Source organism: Mustelus asterias, chromosome 20, assembly GCF_964213995.1.
Source record: "Mustelus asterias chromosome 20, sMusAst1.hap1.1, whole genome shotgun sequence".
Lineage (NCBI taxonomy): Eukaryota > Metazoa > Chordata > Chondrichthyes > Carcharhiniformes > Triakidae > Mustelus > Mustelus asterias.
The window spans coordinates 27,016,471-27,043,569 of NC_135820.1; the positions used below are offsets into that span (position 1 = coordinate 27,016,471).

The 27,099-nt window shown below is 42.8% G+C and overlaps 1 protein-coding gene across 5 annotated transcripts in view; it reads left to right on the forward strand.

Annotated features, from left to right (window-relative positions):
• gnas (GNAS complex locus) overlaps positions 1-7,645 on the forward strand; it is a 374,151-nt gene extending 366,506 nt beyond the window's left edge. For all 5 annotated transcript variants that reach the window (XM_078236357.1, XM_078236358.1, XM_078236359.1 and 2 more), the window contains 2 exons: positions 1,110-1,177; positions 5,795-7,645. In XM_078236357.1, the coding sequence (XP_078092483.1) occupies positions 1,110-1,177; positions 5,795-5,941 (215 nt within the window). In that variant the 3' untranslated portion in view covers positions 5,942-7,645. The remainder of the gene's footprint in view (positions 1-1,109; positions 1,178-5,794) is intronic.
• Positions 7,646-27,099: the final 19,454 nt, after the last annotated feature.

A 27,099-nucleotide genomic window follows, 5' to 3' on the forward strand; every position in this document is an offset into this window, starting at 1 on the left:
TGAGTCCTTCTGGCTCTTCATCAGAACTGAAGAGAGGGAGAATGTGTTAGATTTTAATGTGTAGCTGAGAGAGATTGCAACAAGATGTAGCAACTTTAAGAACAAAAGACAGATGGAGGTGTGTATGTGTGTGGAGGGGTCATTGGCAATACATGTATGGAATATTTTTAGAAAAGGGGTTTAAGATGGAGGAGAAAGGTCTAAATAAATAGCTGCCAAACTCAACATTTGGGCTTGCACTGGGCTTCACTGGAGCATTGCAGCAGACCAAGGATGTGAATATGAGAGCAAGATGAGGAGTTAAAATGGCAAGCAACTGGAAAATTGGGGTCATGCTTGCAGACAGAGCAAAGGTGTTCCACAAAATGGTCACCCAGTCTGTGTTTAGTCTCTCCAGTGCAGAGATGACAGCATTGGGAGCAGCAAATACAATAAACCAAATTGAAGTAAGTGTAAGTGAAACGTTGCTGAACTTGAAAGGAGTGCTTGGAGCCTTGAACAGTGGGGAGGGAGGGGGAAAAGGGGCAGCTGTTGCATCTTCCGTGATTGCAAGGCAAGGTGCCAAGTGAAGGTGATGGGGATTTGGCCGTGATGGAATAGTGGACCAGAGTGTCATGGGGCAGGAATGTGTTTCATGGTAGCATCATGCCGGAGTTGACAAAAATGGCGGCGGATGATCCTTGAATGGGGAGGCTAGTGGGGTGGAAAGCAAGGACAAGAGGAATCCTATCTGGGAGTGGAGTGAGGACGGAGATGTGGGAAATGGTCAAACCCAGTTGTGTGCCCTGTCAACCACAGGTGGGGAAGCTCTATTAAATATGCACTTTAATCACAGATACTGCTCTAAGTAACTCTAGCAAAGTTTTGACACAAGTAGAATAGCCTACCTTAGATAGTAACTTTTGAGGTAATTAAAATTGTTGTAAGTACCAAAATCTGTTGCCCGTGTGGGTCATGTAGAGTTGTAGATCACATTGGGGTTACCTCCAAATTCTAGAAATGGTGTGTTTTGCAGTGATATGTAGCTTCTCATTTTTTTAAAAATGCAACCGAGCTTAATTGGTACTGAAGTCGAAGCTCTATTTATAATTATGTTTTTACCTTTACAGCATCACCTGAGCCTGATGAAGATCCAAGGGTCACAAGGGCCAAGTACTTCATCAGAGATGAGTTCCTGGTGAGTATCTCTGCAGCTATATTTTTGAACCCTCAATTTTGTTTGGTCATATGGGGTGTAGATGTCACTGTCACAGCCAACATTTATTGCCATCCCTAATTCCAGCAAGAATTTATATAGTGGCCGAAACAAAATGCCACAAGACACACCACAGGAGCATTAGAAAGCAAAATTAGATACCAAGCCATATAAGATGATATTAGGGCAGGCAACCAAAAGCTTGTCAAATAAGTAGGTTTTAAAGAAGATCTTAAAGGCAGGAACAGAGGATAAAGAATTGAAGAGATTTAGGGAGGGAATTCCAGAGCTTGGGGCCCAGGAACCAGTGGCAGAGCATTTAAACACAGTAAGAAGTCTCACAACACCAGGTTAAAGTCCAACAGGTTTATTTGGTAGCAAACGCCACTAATAAACCACTAAATTAACCTGTTGGGCTTTAACCTGGTGTTGTTAGACTCCTTACTGTGTTTACCCCAGTCCAACGCCGGCATTTCCACATCATGACTACCATTGACAGAGCATTTAAAACCAGGGATGATCAAGAGACCACAATTAGATGAATGCAGATAATTGCTCTTAGGGTGGGGTGTTAGGCATCATTTTGGATTGCAGCAGTCTATATAGTGTAGTTATATCACAGTGTTAATACAGTAGGAGTTTCAGAGTTATAATTCAGTGACACTGAAGGAAGGCCAATATATTTCCAAGTCAAGATGGTGTGTGACTTGGAGGGGATTGTGCAGGTGGTGGTGTCTCCATGTGTCTGCTGCACTTGTTCTGGTTTTTGGAGGTTGTGTGTTTGGAAGATGATGTCAGTGGCACCTTGACAAGTTTCTGCAGTGTATCTTGTAAATGGTAGTGCAGGCAGTGAATGTTTAGTGTGGTGGATGTGGTGTCAGTCAAAGTTATGATCAAATTTAACAATTGTGTCTGCTTGATTAAAGCTCTTAATGAGTTCCCTTTATCTTTGTAACTTCCTCCAATCCTACTACTACCCTATCTTTTCTCAATTTCCATTCCTCTTGCACCATGTCTTCAACTGCTTGGGCACTATGCTTTGAAATTACTTTCCTAAGTTTATTCATCTCCTACTTTTCCTCAAGACCCTATTAAAGATGCACTTCAATCAAGATTTTACTCACCTCTCCTAATGTCTCCTTTGGTTCAGGTTCAACATCCATTTTTGCTAATATCTCTGTCAAGTTCACTTAAAACATTTTATTGTGTTAAAGGTGATTACTTAATGCAAGTTGATACCCATATAAAAGCACAGTAGAATACTGCCTGGATGGTTTGAAATAAGTATGAGGATACCCTGCTGGGAATGGGTTGGTTCCTTGTATGAACACACAATAACAATGCTGATCCCCAGTGTTGGAAAAATGCGTAATGAGAAGCTGCTTGATGAGCTAGGAATCTTCATCCACAGATTTGTTTCCAGGTGGGATCTTGAAAGAGTATGCAAGATACTAAATCAGATACAAAAAGTGAACCTGAAACGATATTTTAAAGTGTAAGGTTAGAACAACAGATAATCCACTAAGTGGAGTCAGTGGAAGATGGGAAAATAGGAAAGCATCAGATTTGGAGGTCACAAAGGCGTGGATAAAGAATTAATTTCATGGATGGGTAGATAGATAGGCAGTGATTTTGAGGTGGAAGTAAATGCCCTTGGTAATTACCTGCACAAGTCATGTATAAAATATTGAAGAAACTATCCTCTCAAAATAACAATTTTACACACTTGCACAATGATCACATTGTCATCAAATTGGGAGATAAAACTCTAAATCCATCTGTTTGGATGCAACATGGATGCATCACTAGCTCTTGTTGATTTTAGCCTTTCTACACACACCTCAAATTAAATTTTGAGTCCACATGCAAATCCTGGATTGTTTGATCACCAACTGCTGACACAGACAATTGTAGCACAACATCTTGCTGCCATGCAATCTCTTTCAGTCTAGAAACATTATAATGCAAACCATAAAACTGCTCCAATAATGCAATTCAGTTGCCTTTTGCGATTGAAGACAAACTAGAACATTCCTATTTTATGAAAAACTTTCTGTGGAGTAAACGTGAGACACTGCTGAAGCATTTCAGGAACTTTTCGAAAGTTTCTTTAAAATAGCGGCTTCTCATAGAATCCCTACAGTACAGAAAGAGTCTGCACCGACCACAATCCCACCCAGGCCCTACCCCCACATCCCTACATATTTTACTCACTAATCCCTCTAACCTACGCATCTCAGGACACTAAGGGGCAATTTTAGCATGGCCAATCAACCTAACCCGCACATCTTTGGAATGTGGGAGGAAACCGGGGCACCCGGAGGAAACCCACGCAGACACTAGGAGAATGTGCAAACTCCACACAGACAGTGACCCAAGCCGGGAATCAAACCCAGGTCCCTGGAGCTCTGAAGCAGCAGTGCTAACCACTGTGCTACCGTGCCGCCCAACTACTACACATGGTCAGTCAGGTGCCTGCTAATTAAGAGAACTTTTCAAAGAATCCTCAGCCCCTTAGGTTCAGAAAACTGGAAAAGAACAACCAGTAAACCCCAGCAAGTTGGGTGTTTCCTATCTGCTGAGAGAATTTTAATGTATACAAGCCTTAATTTTAATTATAAATGGATGAATAAAAAATAGGTAAAGCAATCAATAGACATTGGATTGTGTGGAGAGGTTCCTCCAAATATTGATGCACTTACAGATATCCTACTTCTTGCCGTCTTTAAAAAAAAAGCATTGCCAAAAGTGAAACAGTACCAAGATTACAGAAAACTTAATTAACAGTAAAATAAAACAAAAAATGCAATGGCCCACATATTGCTCATATCTTATTACTAACCTGAAATTTCAACAACAACCCCCCATCCCCCCACAATCCACTATTGGAACCCAGTTTTAAAAGGAATGCCTTAAAGGACTAGCAAAGAGCACAATAATATGTATTTATAAGAAGGCTCCTATTTATTGACTGCTATAGCTCAACCTTCAACACTATTATTCCCACGAAACTCATCTCTGAACTCCATGGCCTGGGCCTCAGCACCTCCCTCTGTGACTGGATCCTGAACTTCCTAACTCTCAGACCACAATCAGTAAGGATAGGCAACAACACCACCTCCACCATCATCCTCAACACCAGTGCCCCACAAGGCTGTGTTCTCAGCCCCCTACTGTACTCCTTATACACCTATGACTGTGTGGCCAAATTCCCTTCCAGTTCGATTTTCAAGTTTGTTGACGACACCACCGTAGTGGGTCGGATCTCAAACAATGATGAGACAGAGTACAGGAATGAGATAGAGAATCTGGTGAACTGGTGCGCCAACAATAATCTCTCCCTCAATGTTAACAAAACGAAGGAGATTGTCATCGACTTCAGGAAGCGTAGTGGAGAACATGTCCCTGTCTACATCAACTGGGACAAAATAAGAAAGGGTTGAGAGCTTCAAGTTTCTAGGTGTCCAGATCACCAACAGCCTGTCCTGGTGCCCCCATGCCGACACTATAGTTAAGAAAGCCCACTAACGCCCCTACTTTCTCAGAAGACTAAGGAAATTTGGTATGTCAGCTGCAACTCTCGCCAACTTTTACAGATGCACCATAGAAAGCATTCTTTCTGGTCGTATCATAGCTTGGTATGGCTCCTGCTCTGCCCAAGACCACAATGAACTACAAAAGGTCGTGAATGTAGCCCAATCCATCGCGCAAATCAGCCTCCCATCCGTTGACTCTGTCTACACGTCCCGCTGCCTCAGCAAAGCAGCCAGCATAATTAAGGACCCCATGCACCCCAGACATTCTCTCTTCCACCTTCTTCCATCGGGAAAAAGATACAAAAGTCTGAGGTCACATACCAACCAACTCAAGAACAGCTTCTTCCCTGCTGCTGTCAGACTTTTGAATGGACTTGCCTTGCATTAAGTTGATCTTTCTCTACACCCTAGCTATGATTGTAACACTACATTCTACGCACTCTCGTTTCCTTTTCCTAAAGTTTATTTATTAAAGTTTATTTATTAGTGTCACAAGTAGACTTACATTAGCACTGCAATGAAGTTACTGTGAAAATCCCCTAGTCGGGCGCCTGTTCGGGTACACTGAGGGACAATTTAGCATAGCCAATGCACCTAACCAGCACGTCTCTCGGACTGTGGGAGGAAACCGGAGCACTTGGAGGAAACCCACACAGGCACAGGGAGAATGTGCAAACTCCACACAGACAGTGACCCAAGCCAGGAATCGAACCCAGGTCCCTGGTGCTGTGAGGCATCAGTGCTAACCAACTGTGCCACCATGCCGCCCAACTGTGCCACCGTGCCCTCTTTGAACTGTTTTGTCTGTATAGTGCGCAAGAAACAATACTTTTCATTGTATGTTAATACATGTGACAAATCAAATCAAAGGCTATAGTATGGTGAAATTCTTATCTACAGCATGGATATAAGCTGACCATGAAAATCAAATAATGGTAATATTGTACCAGTGGATTGGAGTTTGTAGCAAATTGTCCTGCAAAAATATCTTGTTGCAACTTATTTGAGCTAGCTTAAACTTGTTAGCACAGAAGGTTAGCTATTTTCTTGCTTTGTCTTACAGAGAATCAGCACAGCAAGCGGCGATGGAAGGCACTACTGCTATCCTCATTTCACATGTGCAGTGGATACCGAGAATATCCGCAGGGTGTTCAATGACTGTCGGGACATTATTCAACGTATGCACCTTCGTCAGTATGAGTTATTGTGATGGAGAGCACTTGTCTTTGTGTCTTGGACTCTTTATTCCTCATTTAACTTGCCCACACAGGGTGGAAGAGAACTGGTGCAGTCTCTCTCCGAATGCACCCCTCCACTTTTTCCCTGCTGGACAACAGCAGAACTTCTTGCTTGCCTCTGTCCCCCGGACAGTGTGAGATGGCATCACCTAAATGGCCATTTCCATGTGGGTTTCCCTACTACTTTAACAAAACCGAAAAACAAAGCAAAACGCCCTGAACAAGGAGTACTTGAAGGATTTAAAAAGACTAAAACAAAACAAAAACCCACATACAATTGGGGAAAAACCTGTTCCAGGGTAATCAACGCTGTTGTGGGCTCATTATATCGATCCTGTATCCATTCACAGCAACAGAAAATGCGAAGGTGCCAAGACTAGACCTCCTCTGTGATGTTATCCAGGCTTGACGAGGTATGGAATGGAGATGCTGAATTCCTGCAGATCTGAACAGTGCAAAAAATAGAGCGAAATCTGATAAAGCCCCACTGCTTTTTAGAGGGGAGTTTTTAAACAAAAAATAAAGTCTGGCAGTCCTTGGACCTAGAGCGTGATGAACTGCTTTTGGCCTGTGATTGTAGAAAGAATTAACCACACACACTGTTTTAGTTCTCCACAGTTGAACCTTTCAGCTTTGTTTATTAACTGGACTTTGGTCCAATTATTTCTGTTTCCTGTCTCTTCTGGCTCCCCCTCTTCCCTTCCCCTTCATTCCTCTTCCCTTCATTTTTGTTTATTTTACTTCTGGATTATTATTCTTGTACAGACTGTAAAATGTATTATTTTGTACAACTTTATTGAAAATAACTTGTAGAAGATCTTTGTGCCTTGATTATGGCTGTACCTGTAAAATGAGCTAAGATGTAAGTATGTTTGATTGCGCTGTACAGCTTTGTCAGCCCTATCTGCAGCATTAGCTCAAGGTAGGGAATTTATCTGTAGTTTAGTTTTTTTCTGGTTTATAAAGAAGGAAAAATGCTGTTTAGTATATAAAAAAGTACAAAATTGTGCAAATTAACCACTTAAGAAGTGAGGTCTTTAACAAGTGACCAGACATTGCAGCATCATTTGCTTTTTTTAATTTTAGCTTTAACTCATTTCAGTCTATCCAAATGCAAACATGGCTTGTTTCTACATAAACCAAATTTTGCTACAAATTATAAATGTTAGTCTTTGGTCATTCATAGTCTTTTTAAAAAAAGATTTTTTTTAAATGTAGGCATTGTGTGAATATGGTGATCATCAGTAGATCTGGCTCCTCTGGTCCAACCAACAGCAGGTGTACAATGTTGGTATAATTAATACAAAGCAAGGCGTAACCCCTTGTATTTGGCCTCAGAATTCCAGTTGCAAATGACATTTTTATTTCTCTTTTAATAAAGAGATACCTTAGAAAATTTTGTTTATATATTAACTATACAGTAGCATCAAGTGAAGACGTGTGGATTTTTTTCTTAAACTTGAATAATTTATGCAAATTATATGCTCAGAACAAGTTGTGGTACAGTACAAAAAGCAAAAATCACTGTAGCAATAAGAAAGCATGTAATTTTAGTAACTACACTGCTTTATATTTTATACCTAGGTGTTTTATGTCTGAGTATGTTACTTTTTCATGTGTCTTAAGATTACCTGTACAATTTGTACAAAGTCTAAAATTACAGTTGTAATAACAGATCTAGTACAGTGTTAGCCTATATTACTCACCTCCCCCTCCCAACCTGTCTTCTCTCCTCTTTCCCCCACACCCACTCCCCCAGTTTATTTCAACACACGATTAGTACTATGCGTTACTAAATCTGTTACCCATCACAGAAGCAATGGTAAAAAGCACTGTTGTGATTCTGTTTCAGTGAAGATATGGATATGCCTGATGAAAGAATGTTAAGTCAATGGGAGCCACTGAAAAAAGAATAGGTGATTTAACGTTTGGGAGAAGTACAGAGCTACACAATCTAGAAGTTTTAAATTTGCAACTTTTCTGATCACCAGTACATTCTGAATCAAATCACTGCCTCAGCATCCAAAATTTTGGAAATTCTGCTATTCAGTCAATGAAGTACTTTTGAAATGTGGTTGCTGTTGTAATATAGAAAACACAGTGACCGATATGCACACAGCAAAATCTCGCAAACAGAAATGTGATTTTTTTTCTCTTTCATGTTGACTGAGGTATAAATGTTGGCTCAAGCACTGGGGAGAACGTCCCTGCTCCAATCTATGGGATCTTTTACATCTGCAGGGGAATCAAGTTATTTTTGAATTAGCTAATTTCCCTCACTAACTGCCAAACAGGTGTACTAAAGCTAATTGCAGTGAGCTTAGCCTGTTGAGACCAGCTAACTTGACACTAACCAAAATGTTGCCTATTTTTGTCTGCATGGTTCAACACCATTTGGGTAATGTATTTACTTTAAACCAAAGGGAGACAAAAATGATCTCCCCCAGATGTTTAAGTAAGCAGAATTTTCATTGGATGCAGGCCAGCTGTGATTTTTATTTTAAATGGAAGTTTATCTTCAGGACCTCCGGTAGAAGACGTGGTGAAATACGACTTTATGTTCAAGGCCATAAATCAGTAAGCCAGTGGTGTGTGTTGGAATGTTGGTCAGTAATGAGATTTCCAGATTCAGAACAGAAAAAGGGGAAATGATGATCTTTTGGGTCTGGCTAATTCTGTACTAGTCGCACTCTGTAGGCTCTGTGTGTAGATTCTCGAGCTGATCATGAGTCATTTCAGAGCAAGGTTAATTCGGTCAGTTCCAGTGTCCTCTATGGATGATTGAGGAAGGTTCAGTCCAGAGTTCCCCTGAACTTCAGCTGCTCTGAAAGAGCCAAGTAGGCTCCCTTGACAGTTTAGTGAATACATTTGTCATGTGATTAAGGTGCCAGTTTCACCCCTTGTCTGTGATGCTTCCAGGCTCAAGTGGGCAATAAATACATTTCTCAGCTCAGAGTGCAAATGGGAAGAATAAACTACGGTTCCCCTTCTTGATGAATGTGAGATGATACATTTTGGTAGGAAGAATAGGGAGGTCATTTACTACTTGGAAGGTGCAAGTCTAAATGGTGGTGGAGGAACAAAGGGAACCTCAGAGGGCATGTTACCAACCTCGGGTTGGTAAGACCATAAAGTAAACAAACACTATTTCGAGAGGGATAGAATTGAAAAAAATAGGAAAGTTATGCTATGTTAGACCACACTTCAGTTCTGCTCAAGATATTACTAAAAGAATAGGGAGACATGGAGAGGGTGTAGGGAAGGTTTATGAAAATGATACCATAAATGTATGGGTATACATGTCAGAAAAGGATGACCAGCTATCAGACTCCTCCCATAATAAAAGGCTGAAAGGCGATCTTCATAGAGCTCTTCAAAATTATGAATTACATTGATCGAGTGACTTAAAGGGAGAATGTTTCCTCTTGTGGGAAAGAGCATAACAAGGTCAAAGTTAGTCATCAAGAAATACTATAGGAGATTCAGAAGAATCTTAACGCAAGTCATGTTGAGAATGTGGATCACTACCCTGGAGAGAGTTTGGAGCAAATAGTATAGGTGCATTAAAGGGAAACGAGATAAACATATCAGGGAGAAGGGAATTGGTGGTTATGATGGTAGATTTAGATGAAGAAAAATGGGAGGAGGTTTGATTGGACGCTGGCATGGGCTAGTTGGACTGAATGGCATGTTTGTGCTATACATCCTACATAATGATCATGAGTCTGTGGCCTACAAACTGAAAAGTGTCATATGAGGAGAATATACTAGACCTCATGTCTCAATAGCGGAGTATTCCTTTAGACATTGCATGTGAAGAATACTCACTGGAGTGTTCGTATCATTGATTGAACTGCATCCAAGCATAATTCATTGCCTTCTAAAAGAGGTTAGAGGAGAGAATTGGCAGGTCAATAAAATTGAAGTCCCACACATAGGATCGTTCATCTGGAGTAAATTGTGGTGTTTGTTATATAATCTAGCATCCCAATCAATGCTCCACAGTCTGAGGGCTGTAGTGACAGTGCTACCTCATCAAAATCTACTTCCCTGGAGCAGAGAAGGTGACCCCATTATTGGACTTAAATTTTCAAGGCTGAAACTTGGTATCCAATGTCATCAGGACCAGTGTTTGATTCAGGTTTGAAGAAGAAACTTTGCTGGAATATGCCAAATAAATTCTTAATGTGATTTTGGCTATTTTAGCAAAGTGCTCTTGGAAAAATTCAAACAGAACTTACTCTAAACCTATTGCTTTTGCTATTTAACTAACTAGCTGTGTGAGTTACCCAAAAAAGCTTTCAGTTGTCTTAATTTTCAAGCGCCTGTCTCCATACTCATCATTTAGCAGACTGTGAGATGGTAATTCTCTCTAAACCACTCTAACCCCCTCCAAGTGGTGGTAATTTCTGCATTGGCACGGTTTCTGTCATGCTGGTAGGTAATGAAATTTGTTGCAGTTACAGACAAGGATCACCCTGATTCGAGTGTTGGCTCTATTCTCTCTCCACAGATACTGTCAGACCCACTGAGATTTTCCAGCATATTCTGTTTTTGTTTCCGATTCCAGCATTGCGGTATTTTGCCTTTAACAGCATATTCATATCTATATCGCTACCACTTCAAAGTGATTTTTCAGATTGATTAATGATCAACAGAGAAATGATCATTCGGGAGCAAAGTTTTATCCCTGGATAAGAGGATGAATTTGGCACCAATGGGCTGATCATCGACTATAGCATAGTAAATGCACAGATTCTAGAGAGTGGTAAAGATGACTCCAATTAAGCCTACAAGCAAGCAGTTTACAATGGTAAGCTAAAATAGGTTTGCCTTCTGAAAAAAAAGACGTACTTGAATTTATTTAACATTTTCATAACCTCAGTTTATTCCAAAATGCTTTGCAACCAATTCGGAAGTGTCATTACAATTGTAGGAAACACAGCAAGGTCTGTCAAACAACAATGTGCTAATGACTGGGTAAACTTCTTTTGGTATTGGTTGAGGAGTAGTATTGGTGAGAAGCTCCTCCTCCTTCATCTTCTCCATTTGAGGGCAGACGGGGCTCAGTTTAATGTGTCACCTAAAAGACAGAATCTTTGACAGTGGAGCACTTATTCAGTACTGCACTGGAGTGTTAGTTTAAGGTTTAGCCCTTTATAGTTATGATAAGCTGAGTATACCGGTTGTTTAGTGCAAGAAAGTGTAAACGTAAGAGTAGAGGCAATCATGATCTTTAAAATAATGGAAAGGTTGCACACACAATGTGGATAGGCTATTCAGCACAGTTTAGAAGGACTAGGGGTACAGGTTACAAAAACAGAGCTAGGTTAGACATCAGGAGGTAATGAGTCAGTTTTGACCTGCAGTTATCAGTATGTGCAGACAGTCACATTTTGTAATTCATTTGCATAGTGTGTATATCATTGGCAATGTCAGTATTATTTGCTCATCCTTAATTGCCCTTGAGAAAGTGACCTGGCTTCTTGAACCACTGCAGTCTGCATGAAAGCACTCCCAATAGTTCTGTTAGGGGTTTTGACCCAGCAACAGTGAAGAACACCGATACAATAGTTCCAATTCAGGGTGGTGTGTGACCTTGGAGGGAAATTTTCAGGTGATGGTGCTCTTGTGAGTTTGCTGCTCTTGTCATTTTACATGGTAGAGGTCACAGGATTGGGGATGCTGCGAAAAAGCCTTGGTGAGTTGCTGCAGTGCATCTTGTCGATGGTACACACTTGAGGCTTGGTACCTGGTAGTGGTACTAGTCAAGCAGATTGCTTTGACCTGGATTGTGTCATTGTGTTGTTGGAGCAGCACTCATCCATGAAAGTGGAGAGTATTCCATTTGACTGCTGATTTGTGACTTCTAGTTTGTAAAAGCTTTGGATGGCAAGAGGTGAGTAACCATGAAAAACCCAGTTTCCTACTTTAGAACTACAGTATGTGACTGGTCCAATTAAGGTTTTGGTCACAAATGACCCCCTTGCCCGGATGTTGATGGTGGGGAATTTAGCAATGTAATGCATTTTATGTCAAGGTGAGGTGGTTAGATTCTCTCTTGTTGGAGATGTGATGTAAATGTTAATTGCTACATGTCAGCATGTTGTTCAGGTCTTGCTGTGTGTAGTTAAAGGCTGCTTTATTATGATTTGTGAATGGTCCTGACTATACCATCATTGCAAACATCCCCATTCTAGCCATATTAAAGGAAGCTCAGTGATGAAGCAGCTGAACATGATTATGCCTTGGATAGTAACACCCCTACTCCCCAACCCCCCCAAAAAAGGCTTTTTTAAAAACTCCCAACAATGTCCTGAGATTATTGGACTGCAACAGCCATAACCATTTTCCTTTGTCTGGCTTCCACCAATGGAGCATTCCCCCCCCCCCCCCCCCCCAATTCTCATTTACTTAAATTTTGCTAGGACTCGATGCAATGTGAGATAGCAAACACAAATCACCAAAGTTACTTTAACATTTGGTCAACTATTGCCTTGACATCAAGGGCAGTCAATCACCTCACCTCTCAAATTTAGCTTTGCCTTTTGCATTTACATGTACCTAGGATAGAGTCATAGAGGCCTGGAAACAGGCCCTTTGGCCCAACTTGTCCATGCCGCCCAAACCCGAAACTAATCCCAATTGCCCACATTTGGCCCATACCCCTCTATACCCACCGTACCCATGTAACTATCTCAATGTTTTTTAAAAGATAAAATTGTACCCGCCTTTACTACTACCTCTGGCAGCTTGTTCCAGACACTCCCCACCCTCTGTGAAAAAATTGCCCCTCTGGACACTTTTGTATCTCTCCCCCCTCACCTTAAACCTATGCCCTCTAGTTTTAGACTCCCCTACCTTTGGGAAAAGATATTGACTATCTACCTCGCCTATGCCCCTCATTATTTTATAGACCTCTATAAAGTCACCCCTCAACCTCCTACGCTCCAAAGAAAAAAGTCCCAGTCTATTCAGCCTCTCCTTATAACTCAATCCATCAAGTCCCGGTAGCATCCTAGTAAATCTTTTCTGCACTCTTTCTAGTTTAATAATATCCTTTCTATAATAGGGTGACCAGAATTGCACACAGTATTCCAAGTGTGGCCTTACCAATGTCTTGTACAACTTCAACAAGACATTCCAACTCCTGTATTCAATGTTCTGACCGATGAAACCAAGCATACCAAATGCCTTCTTCACCACTCTGTCCACCTGTGACTCCACTTTCAAGGAGCTATGAACATGTGCCCCTAGATCTCTTTGTTGTGTAACTCTCCCCAACGCCCTATCATTAACTGAGTAAGTCCTGCCCTGGTTCAATCTACCAAAATGCATTACCACGCATTCAGGTCTACAGACACATGGGTATCAGAAATGAGGAGTTAAAATCCAATTTTAAATAGGTAAAAGAAATTACAGTTTTAATAAAATGGTCCTTTAGTTGTTGTGAGGAAGTATAGTTTCTAAGTAAAATAAAGATGTGTTCTATTTCTCCTCTTTGATGCGCGATATAACTCACGAGGCTAGAGATGCTCGAGGAAATAAAGGCTTTTATTGACAACTACAATAGAGCTACCATATATAATACACGATCCCAGACTGAGGGGTCCCAGACAGAGCAGTGACCTTTATACCTCTCCCAGGAGGCGGAGCCTGACTGGGATGTACCATAAGAGCTATATTACAGGTAGAACAGCCCAACCCTAACCCCAACAGTAACATGTAGAACAGCCCAACCCTAAACCCCAACAGTAACATATATACAGACTCATAGTACTGGCCAGACCCTGGCTCAGCACTACCTGGTGGGAACCAACGATGGTTCACCACACTCTTAAAACAAACTTGACAAGCACCTAAAATGGCTGAATTTTTATCTGTCTGTAACCCTCGAACAAAATAAGCTACTTGCTGCAATTTTCCTTTCAATTCCTTATGGTTGAGGCTTTCAACAATCTCTGGGACCCAGATGTGGAATATACATCCCTTATCAAAGCCAGAGTGAAGAGATGGGAGTCATGGATCTCTAGCCTGTGGTACGCATAGTATTGCTTTGTTGCAAAGTCAGTCTGCCATTTTATCATCTAGCTAGCAGCATCGCAGACAGGTATGCCCCTGGTCCCATCTGTACTGTTTCTGCTGGAAATTCTGTACCATTATTTGCAAGACTGAATCATCTCTGTGTCTATCTCATTGTGTAAAGTCAATGCAACTGGAAAGAAAGAATTATCCTGCATCAGTTTTCAACCAATCAACTTTGGTGAAGGAATATCTCATTAGATTTTGATTCTGAACTCGGGAACCAACGTGAAACATTGTTTCTTTTTGTGATCTCTGCACAGTCAACCTTTTCTCTTTTCGTCTTTTACTGTATGAATGCAAAGGGGGCAACATTGCTACCCTCCCATATTTTGAGTGTGTGCAAATTAATCTTTTTCATCCTATCTCGCGTTTACTACAGGGTTATTAATATAAATTGGTTCACAAAACAGTTTGGGACATGCACCTTTTGTAACGTGACAAAAAACAGATGGGTAAATGTAGCCTGACTAACCTTGACCAGTTTGCAGTAACCCTTTAAAACTCGGGTGTGTTACACAGTGAAACAGACAAAAGGGGACAAGAGTCAGGTGAAGGTCCTACACAACTTACTGAACACTTTGTCAAGGAAAAACTATATTCATAGGACAACAGTCTCAACTCTTAAATAAACAATCTCAAATCTACACTAGCTATCTACTTCTAACATGCACTTCTGTGGATTCGCACACCCTATCCACAGCTCCCTGTCACTATATTGAAACTATTTTTCTGAAAAGACAGGTAAGACTCATTAAATAAGGCTGTGGCAGGCTGTTCCTTGGTCTTTGAGGTTTGGCGGAAGTTTCAGGACCTACAGTCGTCAACTTGGGCTTCCCTTCTAGTCTTGGGCTGGCTCTGGTCATTGGGTGTCTGGTCAGTCTGATGATGCTCACGATGAGGTACAAGGAACTGGAGATGCTGTGCTCCTCAGCTGCCAGACAAAGGTGCTCTCGAGATGCTATTGAAGAAAGGCAGAGCGAGAGCTCGGCCTCTAGGTTGCTCCCTTCATGCCCTTCTCCAAGATTCTGAGGCCTGTGCCCAATCCTCATCTCATTATGCTTCTGGTCTCCTAATGAGCTGGGTGCCATTGAGTCTGCATAGCATTCTTCTAACAAAGGTTCGTTCTGAAACAATGTGGCCATTAGAACCTGTAAGAGTTTTAACAACAGGTTAAAGTCCAACAGCTTTGTTTGGTTGCAAATGCCATTAGCTTTCGGAGTGCTGCTCCTTCGTCAGATGGGAGTTCTGCTTGGATATCAGCAGATATCCACTCCATCTAATGAAGGAGCAGCACTCCGAAAGCTAATGGCATTTGCTACCAAATAAACCTGTTGGACTTTAACCTGGTGTTGTTAAAACTCTTACTGTGTTTACCTTAGTCCAACGCCGGCATCTCCACATTATCCACAAGAGTTCAGATATCTTATCGGAATACAAGTTTGAGCAATCGGCAATGATTCATGCCTTGGTATACACAATCACGTTCCAACTATTTTCAGAGGTTTAACAGTTATTCTCAGTGACAAGTAGGTGGATGGAAATTATAGAATCTGGATCCTGCTGAATGTGGGAGGTTGGGGTAATCAGCTTGTAATTACCTGGCAAAGCAAGCTCAACATTGGGTATCACAGCTTGATATGGCTCCTGCTCTGCCCAAGACTACAAGAAACTACAAAAGGTCCTGAATGTAGCTCAGTCCATCATGCAAACCAGCCTCCCTTTATTTGGTTTGACCTAAAAAGAGGGCAAACCAGCCTCCCATTCATTGATGCTATCTACACTTCCTGCTGCCTTGGCAAAGCAGCCAGCATAATTAAGGACCCCATGCACCCCACTCTCCAGCAATTAAATATTGACCTGGACGCAACTGCAAACAACATGAGAAAAATCGTAGGAGAGTTAAAAAGAAACTCCTTTCCTAATTTTCCAAAGAAAATGCCAGGAATACAATTTGTGATTCTAGATCAAGTTGTCATCATCCTGCACATCTCCCAGTCTGAGGAGACACTGATCAGTGTAACTCCACCCTCTTCCCAAAACCCCATTTATTCATTACCTTTCTAGCCATGTGAGTTGCATTAATTTGTCCCTCTTTGAGAGACATTTCAGACCCAAGCTGACAAGACAGGCTCACCATTTCCTGTCTTGGGCTTGATCTACATGATCCAAGCTGACTGGAGCAGGCATTGCACCTCCTCCAAGGCTTGATCTCATTTGCATCTTAGCCAAAAGGCCCAGATGCCACTTTAAAAAAATTGCTTATCTGAAACGTCTCATTTGTTGAGACTTTGAATTGGACTTTGATTGGATATGAACAAAAAAAAAACTGGATAAAAGCAAATTACTGCGGATGCTGGAATCTAAAACCAAAAGAGAAAATGCTGGAAAATCTCAGCAGGTCTGGCAGCATCTGTAAAGAGAGAAAAGAGCTGACGTTTAGAGTCCAGATGACCTGTGTCAAAGTTTTGACAAAAAGTCATCTGGATTCGAAATGTCAACTCTTTTCTCTCCTTGTAAATGCTGCCAGACCTGCTGAGATTTTCCAGCGTTTTCTCTTTTGGAAAAAAAATCTGTCCCTCTTTGTTGGTATTTGTTTTGTTGTTTTAAACCTGCTGTTTAATTATTAATTTAATATTGGATTTAAAGCACAGCTGTAATGTCAGGGTGCAACCACCAGATGGAAGAAAAGAGCCATGAACACAATGAGCTAATTTTCTGAACTCTTATTTTCTTCTTGAAAACCCTGATTCTTGCTGTGGTACAAGAGAACCATTGCATCACTCAAGTTAATTACTGCACTCCTATTGCAATCCCTGCTGACATCAGCTAACTGAAAATAGAACTGGGATTGAGCTACCTTTGTTTGGCTTAGTGCAAACACAGCAGTGGATGTTTATCACCATCAGGCTAGCCAGTGGAGTGGCCCCTTCCTGTTCGTTCATCACCAGCAATGCAATAAAGGTATCAGCTGGAGTCAGAAGGTGGGGAGCCACTCGAGAGTTCCGAGTACATTATCGAGGCCAGGGGTCTCCAAACTTTTCAGTACGAGGGCCACATCGTACATTTTAGTTTTATAAATGAACTGGCGATGATTAAGCCCATGAGATCGAATGAAATTCACTGTTGAAACAACAGGTTTCAGAACGCAAGACATATCCACATATTTTCCGCACAATGCTTGTTGATGGATAATGCAATGCAGAAACATGGGCTTTGAGAATCCACCAACCTCACAAGCTTTTGTGATTTGTCCAACCAAACCTTTCTTCACCCCAGACATGTTCTTTCCTCCATCAATTGTCACGCATTGCAGTTTATTCCACTCCAGGTTATATTCTAACACAGTTTTTTGCAATTCTTTGAAGATGTCTTCTCCAGTTACTGTGCTGTGCATGCTATGCACTGATGCTAATTCTTGTGCCACATTAAATTCACTGTCAACGCCACGGATGAATACTAGGAGTTGTGATGTGTCACACACATCAGTCGATTCATCAAGTGCGAGAGAATACAACTGAAAATTTCTTGCTTTGTCTGCAATTTGATGAAATATATTGCTTCCTATATCCTCAATTCTATTGAGTACTTGGCGCAAGACTGATGATTTTGAACAGATTTGCTTTTTCTGGGCATAACTCTTCCACTGCTTCCATTGTACACTCTTTGATGAGATCTCCATCGGTGAATGGCTTTCCTCTTTGAGCCAACACATAAGCTAGTTTGTAACTGGCCCTGGTTAAAGCTTCATTTTCAGTTATCTTCTGCGTAAAAAAAAGCTTGTTGGGAAAGCAACCTGCGTTGCATTGATTCAATTTTTTGTGTTCCTGTGAATTGGGAATAACTTGGTTCATGTTTGGTTTCATAGTGCCGACGTACATTGCACTCCTTCAAAACTGCAACAGTTTTGTTGCATATGACACACAAGGCTTTATCACCTGCTTGTACAAAGAAGTACTTTACACCCCATTCTTCATTAAACAGGCGGCACTCACTGTCCACTTTTCTTTTCTATTTTCCTTCCATAACTGAATTGGTCTGAATTGCCGCCATCATTGTCATTGTTCTCGCTCATTTCAGACAGATGGAGCTTACGGATTGGATAAAGCAGCTGTCACTCAGACAATGCAGAGCGGCAATTGGATAACAGATGTCTCAATTGCTGATCCGTTTAATGAACTGTCAAGTCACAGGACGGCAGCTCTGATTGGACAATAGGCCGGTAAAGAGGGCGGGGATTCCCATGGGTCCATCAGACACCGCGCGGAGTGGCAGCAAATGTCCGGCCTGTGGCTTCTGTCCCTGCGTCCGGATCCTCAGTCAGCGGCGGGATTCCGGACGCAGGAGTGTTTCGGCAGTGGGAATCCCGTCCCACCCCACTGGCTGCGGACCAGATGTTAGCCTGCTGCAGGCCGGATGTGGCCAGCGGGCCGTAGTTTGGAGACCCCTGACCTGGGCCATCCCTCCCTAAGATAAAAGCAAATTACTGCGGATGCTGGAATCTGAAACAAAATCAGAAAATGCTGGAAATTCTCAGCAGATCTGACAGCATCTGTGGAGAGAGGATAAGCCAATGTTTTGAGTCTGGTTAACCAGACTTTTTCTCATTGCTGTCTGTGGAATCCTGTGCACAGGTTAGCCGCTGTGTTTCTACATTACAACACTTCAAAACTACTTCATTGGCTGTAAAGCGCTTTGGGATGCCCTGCAGTTATCATGGTGCTCGATAAATGCAAGTTTTTTAAAAATGTAGCACATCTTTGAACTCTATGAGATTTTTGATTACGGTGCAGTATTTCTGATCACAATATATACGAAAGGAAAGTTGTAGGTTGGAAATTTACTGAACTAAAAATTCCAGGTTCGGTTATCAGAATGTAGCTCCAGAAAGGGGTTCTGCTTCCCCTGCTGGTCAAATTGCTAAATTGCTAGCTGTGGTTAAACGTTAAATTTAAGTTTATTCATTAATATCACAAGTAGGCTGACATTAACACTGCAATGAAGTTACTGTGAAAATCCCCTAGTTGCCACACTCCGGCGAGGGAGAATTTAGCATGGCCAATGCATCTAACTAGCACGTCTTTCGGACTGTGGAAGGAAACCGGAGCGCCCGGAGCAACTCTACGCAGACACGGGGAGAACATGCAGACTCCGCATAGATAGTGACCCAAGCCGGAATCGAACCTGGGTCTCTGTGCTAACCACTGTGCCATCACGCCTGCGTTCTGAGGCAGGCCCAATGGAAAGTTCAATTCCTGGTCTTTTGTTTATTTGTGTGTGGGATGCGGACATCACTGGCAAGGCCAGCAATTATTGCCCATTTCTCTCCTCCACTATGGAGGCACCTGTGGCCTGGCAGTGCCAACCTATGCTGGGGGCATTGCCATGGTGCACTAGTTGGCCAAGTCCCTCTTTTCCCCCAGGGGCTACCGTGACTTTTGCGTGCCCATGTGGGGGGAGGGGGGGGTATTCCCACAACATGTTCTTGTGAGGGAGGTGGAGATCTGGCGAGAGGAGTGTTTAATATGATGAAAATTTATTTTAAATGAATAAAGTCACATTGTTGCCCGTTGTGGGCATGTATCTGATAACGTTGCCAGTGAGGGGTGGCAACATCAGGAGATTGCGATCTTGATGATGAAATTTTCCGATTTCCGGGCTTCACCAGATCTTAAGCCCCTAATGGCGATCTCACAGACAGAAGGTGCAGGCTCAAGATCCTGCCTAGTGTCTCCAGATGGTGAAAGAAACAACTGTGTATGGGGGTTGTCGGGGCACAGACATCACCACCAACCCATGTGTATTTCTCCTACCCTTGCCAAGTCCTCCCTGCCTCTTTACACCACTTCACTGAAGCCTCACTGCTTCCCGCTCACCACCCACTTTACTGAACTGTTGCAGGGTTTAATCAAGAACAGTCAGCATGGTTTTGTTAAGGGGAGGTCTTGTCTGACCAACTTGATTGAATTTTTCAAAGAGGTGACCAGGTGTGTCGATGAAGTCAATGCATTTGACGTAGTCTTCTTGGATTTCAGCAAGGTTTTTGACAAGGTCCCACATGGGAGACTGATAACGAAGGTAACAGCCCATGGGATCCAAATTTGCAAATTGGATCCAGTATTGGCTGAGTGTCAGTAAGCGGAGGGTGATGGTCGAGAGGTGTTTTTTGGAATAGAAGACTGTGTCCAGTGGGGTCCCGCAGGGGTCAGTGTTGGGACCCTTGCTGTTTGTGGTTTATATAAATTATTCAGATTTGAATGGAGGAGAATTGATCAGTAAGTTCATGGATGATACAAAATTTGGTAGCGTAGTAAATAGTCAGAAGGATAGCCTGGGATTACAGGAGGATATAAATAAGCTAGGAAATGGGCTGATTAGTGGAATTCAATCTGGATAAGTGTGAGGTGATGCACTTGGGCAGGACAAACAAGAGAAGGGAATACATGATGAATGACAGGATCCTGGGAAGCACCGAGGAGCAGATGGACCTTGGCATGCATGTACTACCAGTCCCTTAAGATAGCAGGATAGCTGGATAAAGAGATTAATAAGGCATATGGTATACTTGCCTTTACTCATTGAGGCATAGAGTTTAAGAGCAGGGAGGTTATGCTGGAACTGTATAAAACGTTGGTTAGGCCAATATGTGCAGTCTGGAATCCACATTAGAGGAGGGATGTGATACACTGGAAAGGGTGCAGAGTAGATTTACCAGGATGTTGCCTGGGCTGGAGAGTTTAGTTATGAAGAGAGATTGAATAGACTGGGATTGTTTGACTTGGAGCAGATAAGGTTGAGGAGGAACATGACTGAGATGTATAAAATTATATGGGGCATAGAAAGAGTAGACAGGAAGAAGTTTTTCCCCTTAGTGGAGGGATCAATGACCAGGTGGCTTAAGATTTAAGGTAAGGACAGGAGATTTAGAAGGGATGTGAGGAAAAACTTTTTCACCCAGATGGTGGGAGTTTGGAACTCACTGCCTGAAAGGGAGGTGGAGGCAGAGATCCTCATAACATTTCAGAAGTATTTAGATGTTCTCCTGCAATGCTGTGGACCAAGGACAAGCCTGTGGACCAAGTGCTGGAAAATGGGATTAGAATAGTTGGGTGGTTTGTCTTTGACCAGCACAGAAGGCCTTTTTCTGGGCTGTAGACCTCTGTGACTTTGACTCTTTTGCCAGTTCCCGTTAAATTTGGGGACTCTGGTTGCTAGTGGAAACAGTTTCTCCTTTTGTGCTGTAACTTCCTCATTAATTTTAAATATCTTGATTCAATCCCCCTTTAACCTTTCTAGTCAAAGAACAATCACAACTTCTCCTGACTGAAAATCCTCCTCAGATCTGCCGGCGTTCTGGTAAATTTATCACCCAGTTAACTAAAAAAACTGCCATATCTCCCTGGAAAGAAAGAATCTTTCTTGTCTCGGGTCATTCTAAAGCAGCTGAAGTGTGACGTGGATAAAACAGCAATGTAAGAGAGATTGAATGGGCGGCACGGTAGCACAGTGGTTAGCACTGCTGCTTCACAGCTCCAGGGACCTGGGTTCGATTCCCGGCTTGGGTCACTGTGTGGAGTTTGCACATTCTCCTCGTGTCTACGTGGGTTTCCTCCGGGTGCTCCGGTTTCCTCCCACAGTCCAAAGATGTGCGGGTTAGGTTGATTGGGCATGCTAAAAAAAAATTGCCCTTAGTGTCCTGAGATGCATAGGTTAGAGGGATTAGCGGGTAAATCTGTAGGGATATGGGGGTAGGGCCTGGGTGGGATTGTGGTCGGTGCAGACTCGATGGGCTGAATGGCCTCTTTCTGTACTGTAGGGTTTCTATGATTCTATGAATCATGAATAATCTGCTCTAATGATGTTTGTTGGGGGATAAATATTGGCCATGCACTCCAGGGAGCGCCCCATGCTCCCCTTTTCAATGCTGTGATGGGATCTTTTATCGAACTGTTGAAAGGTTATGGCGCAGAGAGAGGCTATTCAGCCCATGTTGTCTGTGCCAAAAAAGAGAGGAAAATCAAAATTGGCCACTCATTTCAGTGCGACTTTCCAGCACTTAGCCTGTAGCCTTCCAGGTTACACCACCTCAGGTGCAGATCCAGCTACCCATTAAATTGAGGGGTTCTACTTCAACCACTAATTCGGGCAATGAATTCTGGATACCCACTGCCCACTGAGTGAAAAGGTTTTTCCTAATATCTCCTCTAATCCTCTACCAATTACCTTAAATATGTGCCCCTGGTAATTAACCCCTCAGTTACAGAAACAGGTCATTCCCGTCTAGGTCCCTCATAATTTTGTACACTTCAGTTAGGCCTTAGGCCACTTCCCTTAGCCTCCTATTATGAGGAAAACAACCTTAGCCTATCCAATCTTTCCTCAGAGCTGTGATTTTCAGGCAATGGCAACATTCTTGTAAATCTCTGCTGTATCCTCTCCAGAGAAATTAGTAAGAAGTCTCACAACACCAGGTTAAAGTCCCCAGATTTATTTGGTAGCACAAGCTTTCGGAGCGCTGCCCCTTCATCAGGTGAGTGAAGAGTTGGGTTCACAAACAGGGAACTTATAGGTACAGACTCAATTTATAAGATAATGGTTGGAATCTGAGTCTTAACAGGTAATCAGATCTTTACAGATGCGATGGAGAGAGGGTTGAGCACAGGTTAAAGAGGTGTAAATTGTCTCAAGCCAGGACATTTAGTGAGATTTTGCAAGCCCAGGCATGTCATGGGGGTTACAGATAGTGTGACATGAACCCAAGATCCCGGTTGAGGCCGTCCTCATATGTGTGGAACTTGGCTATCGGTTTTTGCACAGTGAATCTGCGGTGTTGTGTGTCGTGAAGGCCGCCTTGGAGAACGCTTACCCGAAGATCAGAGGCTGAATGCCCGTGACTGCTGAAGTCTCGCCAATATACCATGCCTCGGGACATCCTTCCCTGCAGCGTATCAGGTAGATAACGTTGGCCGAGTCACAAGAGTATGTACCGTGTACCTGGTGGATGGTGTTCTTACATGAGATGATGGCATCCATGTCGATGATCCGGCATGTCTTGCAGTGGTTGCTGTGGCAGGGTTGTGTGGTGTCATGCCCACTGTTCTCCTGAAGGCTGGGTAGTTTGCTGTGGGCAATGGTCTGTTTGAGGTTGCGTGGTTGTTTGAAGGCAATAGTCGGGGTGTGGGGATGGCCTTAGCAAGATGTTTGTCTTCATTGACATGTTGAAGGCTCTGGAGAAGATGTCGTAGCTTCTCCACTCTGGGGAAGTACTGGACGATGAAGGATACTCTGGCCGCCCTGTCCCATGTTTGTCTTCTGAGGAGGTCGGTGCGGTTTTTCGCTGTGGCGCGTTGGAACTGTCGATCGATGAGTCGAGCGCCATATCCTGTTCTTATGAGGGCATCTTTCAGCGTCTGGAGGTGTCTGTTGCAATCCTCCTCATCTGAGCAGATCCTGTGTATACGGAGGGCTTGTCCGTAGGGGATGGCTTCTTTAACGTGTTTAAGGTGGAAGAAAAGTGTTTAACGTGTTTAGGGTGCAGGAAAGGAAATAGACCATTATATTCAGTTCACTTCTCAGCTTTGTAATACTGGTCTTCCCCCAGTTTAGAACTTTTATTCCTGTTCGTTCTTTGTTCTTTGTCTAACTGTATTGCAGTCACTATCTCCAAAATGATCCTCACTGCTGGTTCATTATCCCAGCATCATTATTGATTTGATTTATTGACACATGCATTGGAATACAGTGAAAATTATTGTTTCTTGGGCACTATACAGACAAAACATACCATTCCGAGAGTACACAGGGGAGAAGAAAAGGATAGGATGCAGAATAGAGTGTTGCAGTTACAGATAGGGTGTAGAGAAAGATCAGCTTAATACATGGTAGGTCCAAACAAAAGTCTGATAGCAGCAGGGAAGAAGCTGTTCTTGAGTCAGATGATATGTGATCTCATATTTCTGTATCTTTTTCCCGATGGAAGAAGGTGGAAGAGAGTATGTCCGTGGTGTGTGGGGCCCTTGATATGCTGGCTGCTTTTCCGAGGCAGCAGGAAGTGTAGACAGAGTCAATGAATGGGAGGCTGGTTTGCGTGATGAACTGGACTACGTTCACAACTCTTTATAGTTTCTTGCGGTCAGAGCAGGAGCCATACCAAGCTGTGATACATCCAGAAAGGATGCTTTCTAAGGTGCATCTGTAAAGGTTGGTGAGAGTCGTAGTGGACATGTTGAATTTCCTTAGTCTTCTGAGAAAGTTGGTGGTTTTCTTAACTATAGCGTCAACATGGAGGGATCAGGACAGGTTGTTGGTGATTTGGACACCTAGAAACTTGAAGCTCTCAACCATTTCCAGTTCATCCCCGTTGAGGTAGACAGGAGCATGTTCTCCTCTACACTTCCTGAAGTCGATGACTATCTCTTTCGTTTTACTGACATTGAGACAGAGATTATTGTCGTTGCGCCATTTCACCAGATTCTCTATCTCTTTCCTGTACTCTGTCTCATCATTGTTTGAGATCCGACCCATTACAGTGGTGTCATCAGCTTGAAACTCGAGTTGGAGTGTATGTAAGACTAAATCTAGAATTGTACCCCATCTCGTTTGACTTCTGTGCTGGCTAAAAAAAGTTCTCTTGAATGGCTGTTCAAGAATTTAGTGTCCTCTGTCCCTTCACACTATTTGTACCTAATTGATATTAGGATAGTTGAAATCCCCAATTATTACTGCCCTATTGATGTTGTAGTCGGAGAGCGTTGTCACCTGGTGTACACTTACTACTGTGCGGTTTGAAAAACCTGCCCCTTGTATAGACCCTCTGCTGAGTCACTGGCTGGTTTAGCTTCCTGTTACATAATTAACACCAATTGAACCAACTATTCTCAGCTGATTGACTGATAACTGCCACTCCCAGGCAGTTTGCTGTTTAACAAATTAGTCTACTCAAAGGTTGTGAGAACTTGATTCCTAATCTACATTGAAACCTGAAAAAGATTTACCAGAATTTACCACGTGAACCTAATTCACTCAGTCGCCATCTCACTCGGGTTTAGTCTCCTGAGATTAACATCTCATAAAAGACAGAAAGTCGGACCGAGCTGCACTCCCTCAGTCTGGCACTGGTGTGTCTGATCAGGTGATGTGCCTTTTATCTCGAGAGTGGGTTTGAACCCATGACAATCATCTCGGGTAAAATGTTAGAGCTGACAATTTATAACATAGCTAATGACCTTTAAGTTATGCATTTGTACACTGCAGGATTTCCTCTGGTCAATCGACTCCCATTCTCTCTGTCCATGGGAGATTAGGGCCGTGAGCACAGGGTCACTTATCATAGAAATAGAAACCCTACAGTGCAGAAAGAGGCCATTGGGCCCATCGAGTCTGCACCGACCACAATCCCACCCAGGACCTACCCCCTCATATTTACCCTCTAATCTACGCATCTCAGGACACTAAGGGGCAATTTTAGCATGGCCAATTGACCTAACCCGCACATCTTTGGACTTGTTCCTATTGTTTCACAATAGATTATGCAATTCAGCATTTAATTTCCTGCACAAATATCAGATTCTCTGCTCTGTAAATTAAATTCTCCAGGGAGAGAATTTGAGTCAATTGTTGCTATAAAAAGCACACCAGTCAAATCGAGCATCACAAAGAGGAAATGTATGTTTCACGTGCAGATTCTGAAACAACTGTTGCTACATTCCTGTTCATGGTTTCCAAACTGCTGCCAGTCACAGACTACCACAATGTGCACTCATGCAGCTGACTCAACAGTTTCAGCCCTGACCAGAATCAAGGGTGGATTAGGAAATCTTAAATGCACAAAGTGGGGCCTGTTGAAACAGGGCAGGTTATGTGCGAGACATAGCAAGATGTTATGGAGTGTACCAGGTCTGCTGGAGTGTCCTGCAGCACAACTTTGATCGTATTAAATTGCATTTCCGTCTGACACACCCACCTTATCTGGTTACCACAAAAAACACACAGGAACAGAAGGAGCCACTCAGCCCTTTGAACCTCTTACCCCCGTTCACTTGATTAGAACAGAAAAGACCCTGAGGAGTCTTGACGGGATAGATGTGCAGAAGATGTTTCCTCTTGTGGGAGAATTGAGAATTAGGGGTCGCTGTTTAAAAATAAGGGGTCACTCATTTGAAATGGAGATGAGGTGAATTTTTTTATGAGGGTGCTGAATCTTTGGAACTCTCTTCCTGAAAAGGCGGAGGAAGCAGATTCTTGCATGTTTGTAAGATAGAGGTGGATAGATTTTTGATAAGCAAGGTGGTGATAGTTTATTGGGGTAGATGGGATGCAGATCAGCTGTGATCTTATTAAACGGTGGAGTAGTTGAGGGGCTGAATGGTCTATTCCTGTTCCTTTTAGCTATGTTTATAATTAAATCATTGCTGATCTGCATCTTAACTCCATTTCCATGTTCCCTTACAACACTTGCCGAACACGAATCCATCAAACTGAGCTTTGAACGTACCAATTGTTCTCCCCCACTGCACCCCCCACCCCGCACAAACACACGCACACCATTTTGGAGGTCAAGAGTTCCAGATTTTGTGTGCGGGGAATGAAATGTTTCTTGACAGTAAAACCATGAACAAGTTCTAACTTAAGGTCCCTTTTTTGGACTCCCCACCAGAGCAACAGGGGGTGGCGCTGTTGCCTCACAGCGCCAAGTTCCATTCGAGCCTCGGGAGGCTGTGTGGAATTTTCATGTTCTCCCTGTGTCTGTGTGGGTTTCCTCTGGGTGCTCCAGTTTCCTCCCACACTCCAAGGTGTGCAGGTTAGGTGGATTAGCCATGGTAATCGGGGTGCTGGGTTACAGGGATAGGAAGGGGGAAATCAGAGTCTTTGCATATTTTTAAGGCAGAGGTGAATAGATTTTAGATAAGAAAGGTGGGACGGTCTTTCGGAGAGACAGTGCAGTCTCAATGGGCTGAATGGCCTCCTTCTACACTGTAGGGATACTTTTGATGTGGAGATGCCAGCGTTGGACTGGGGTAAACACAGTGAGAAGTTTAACAACACCAGG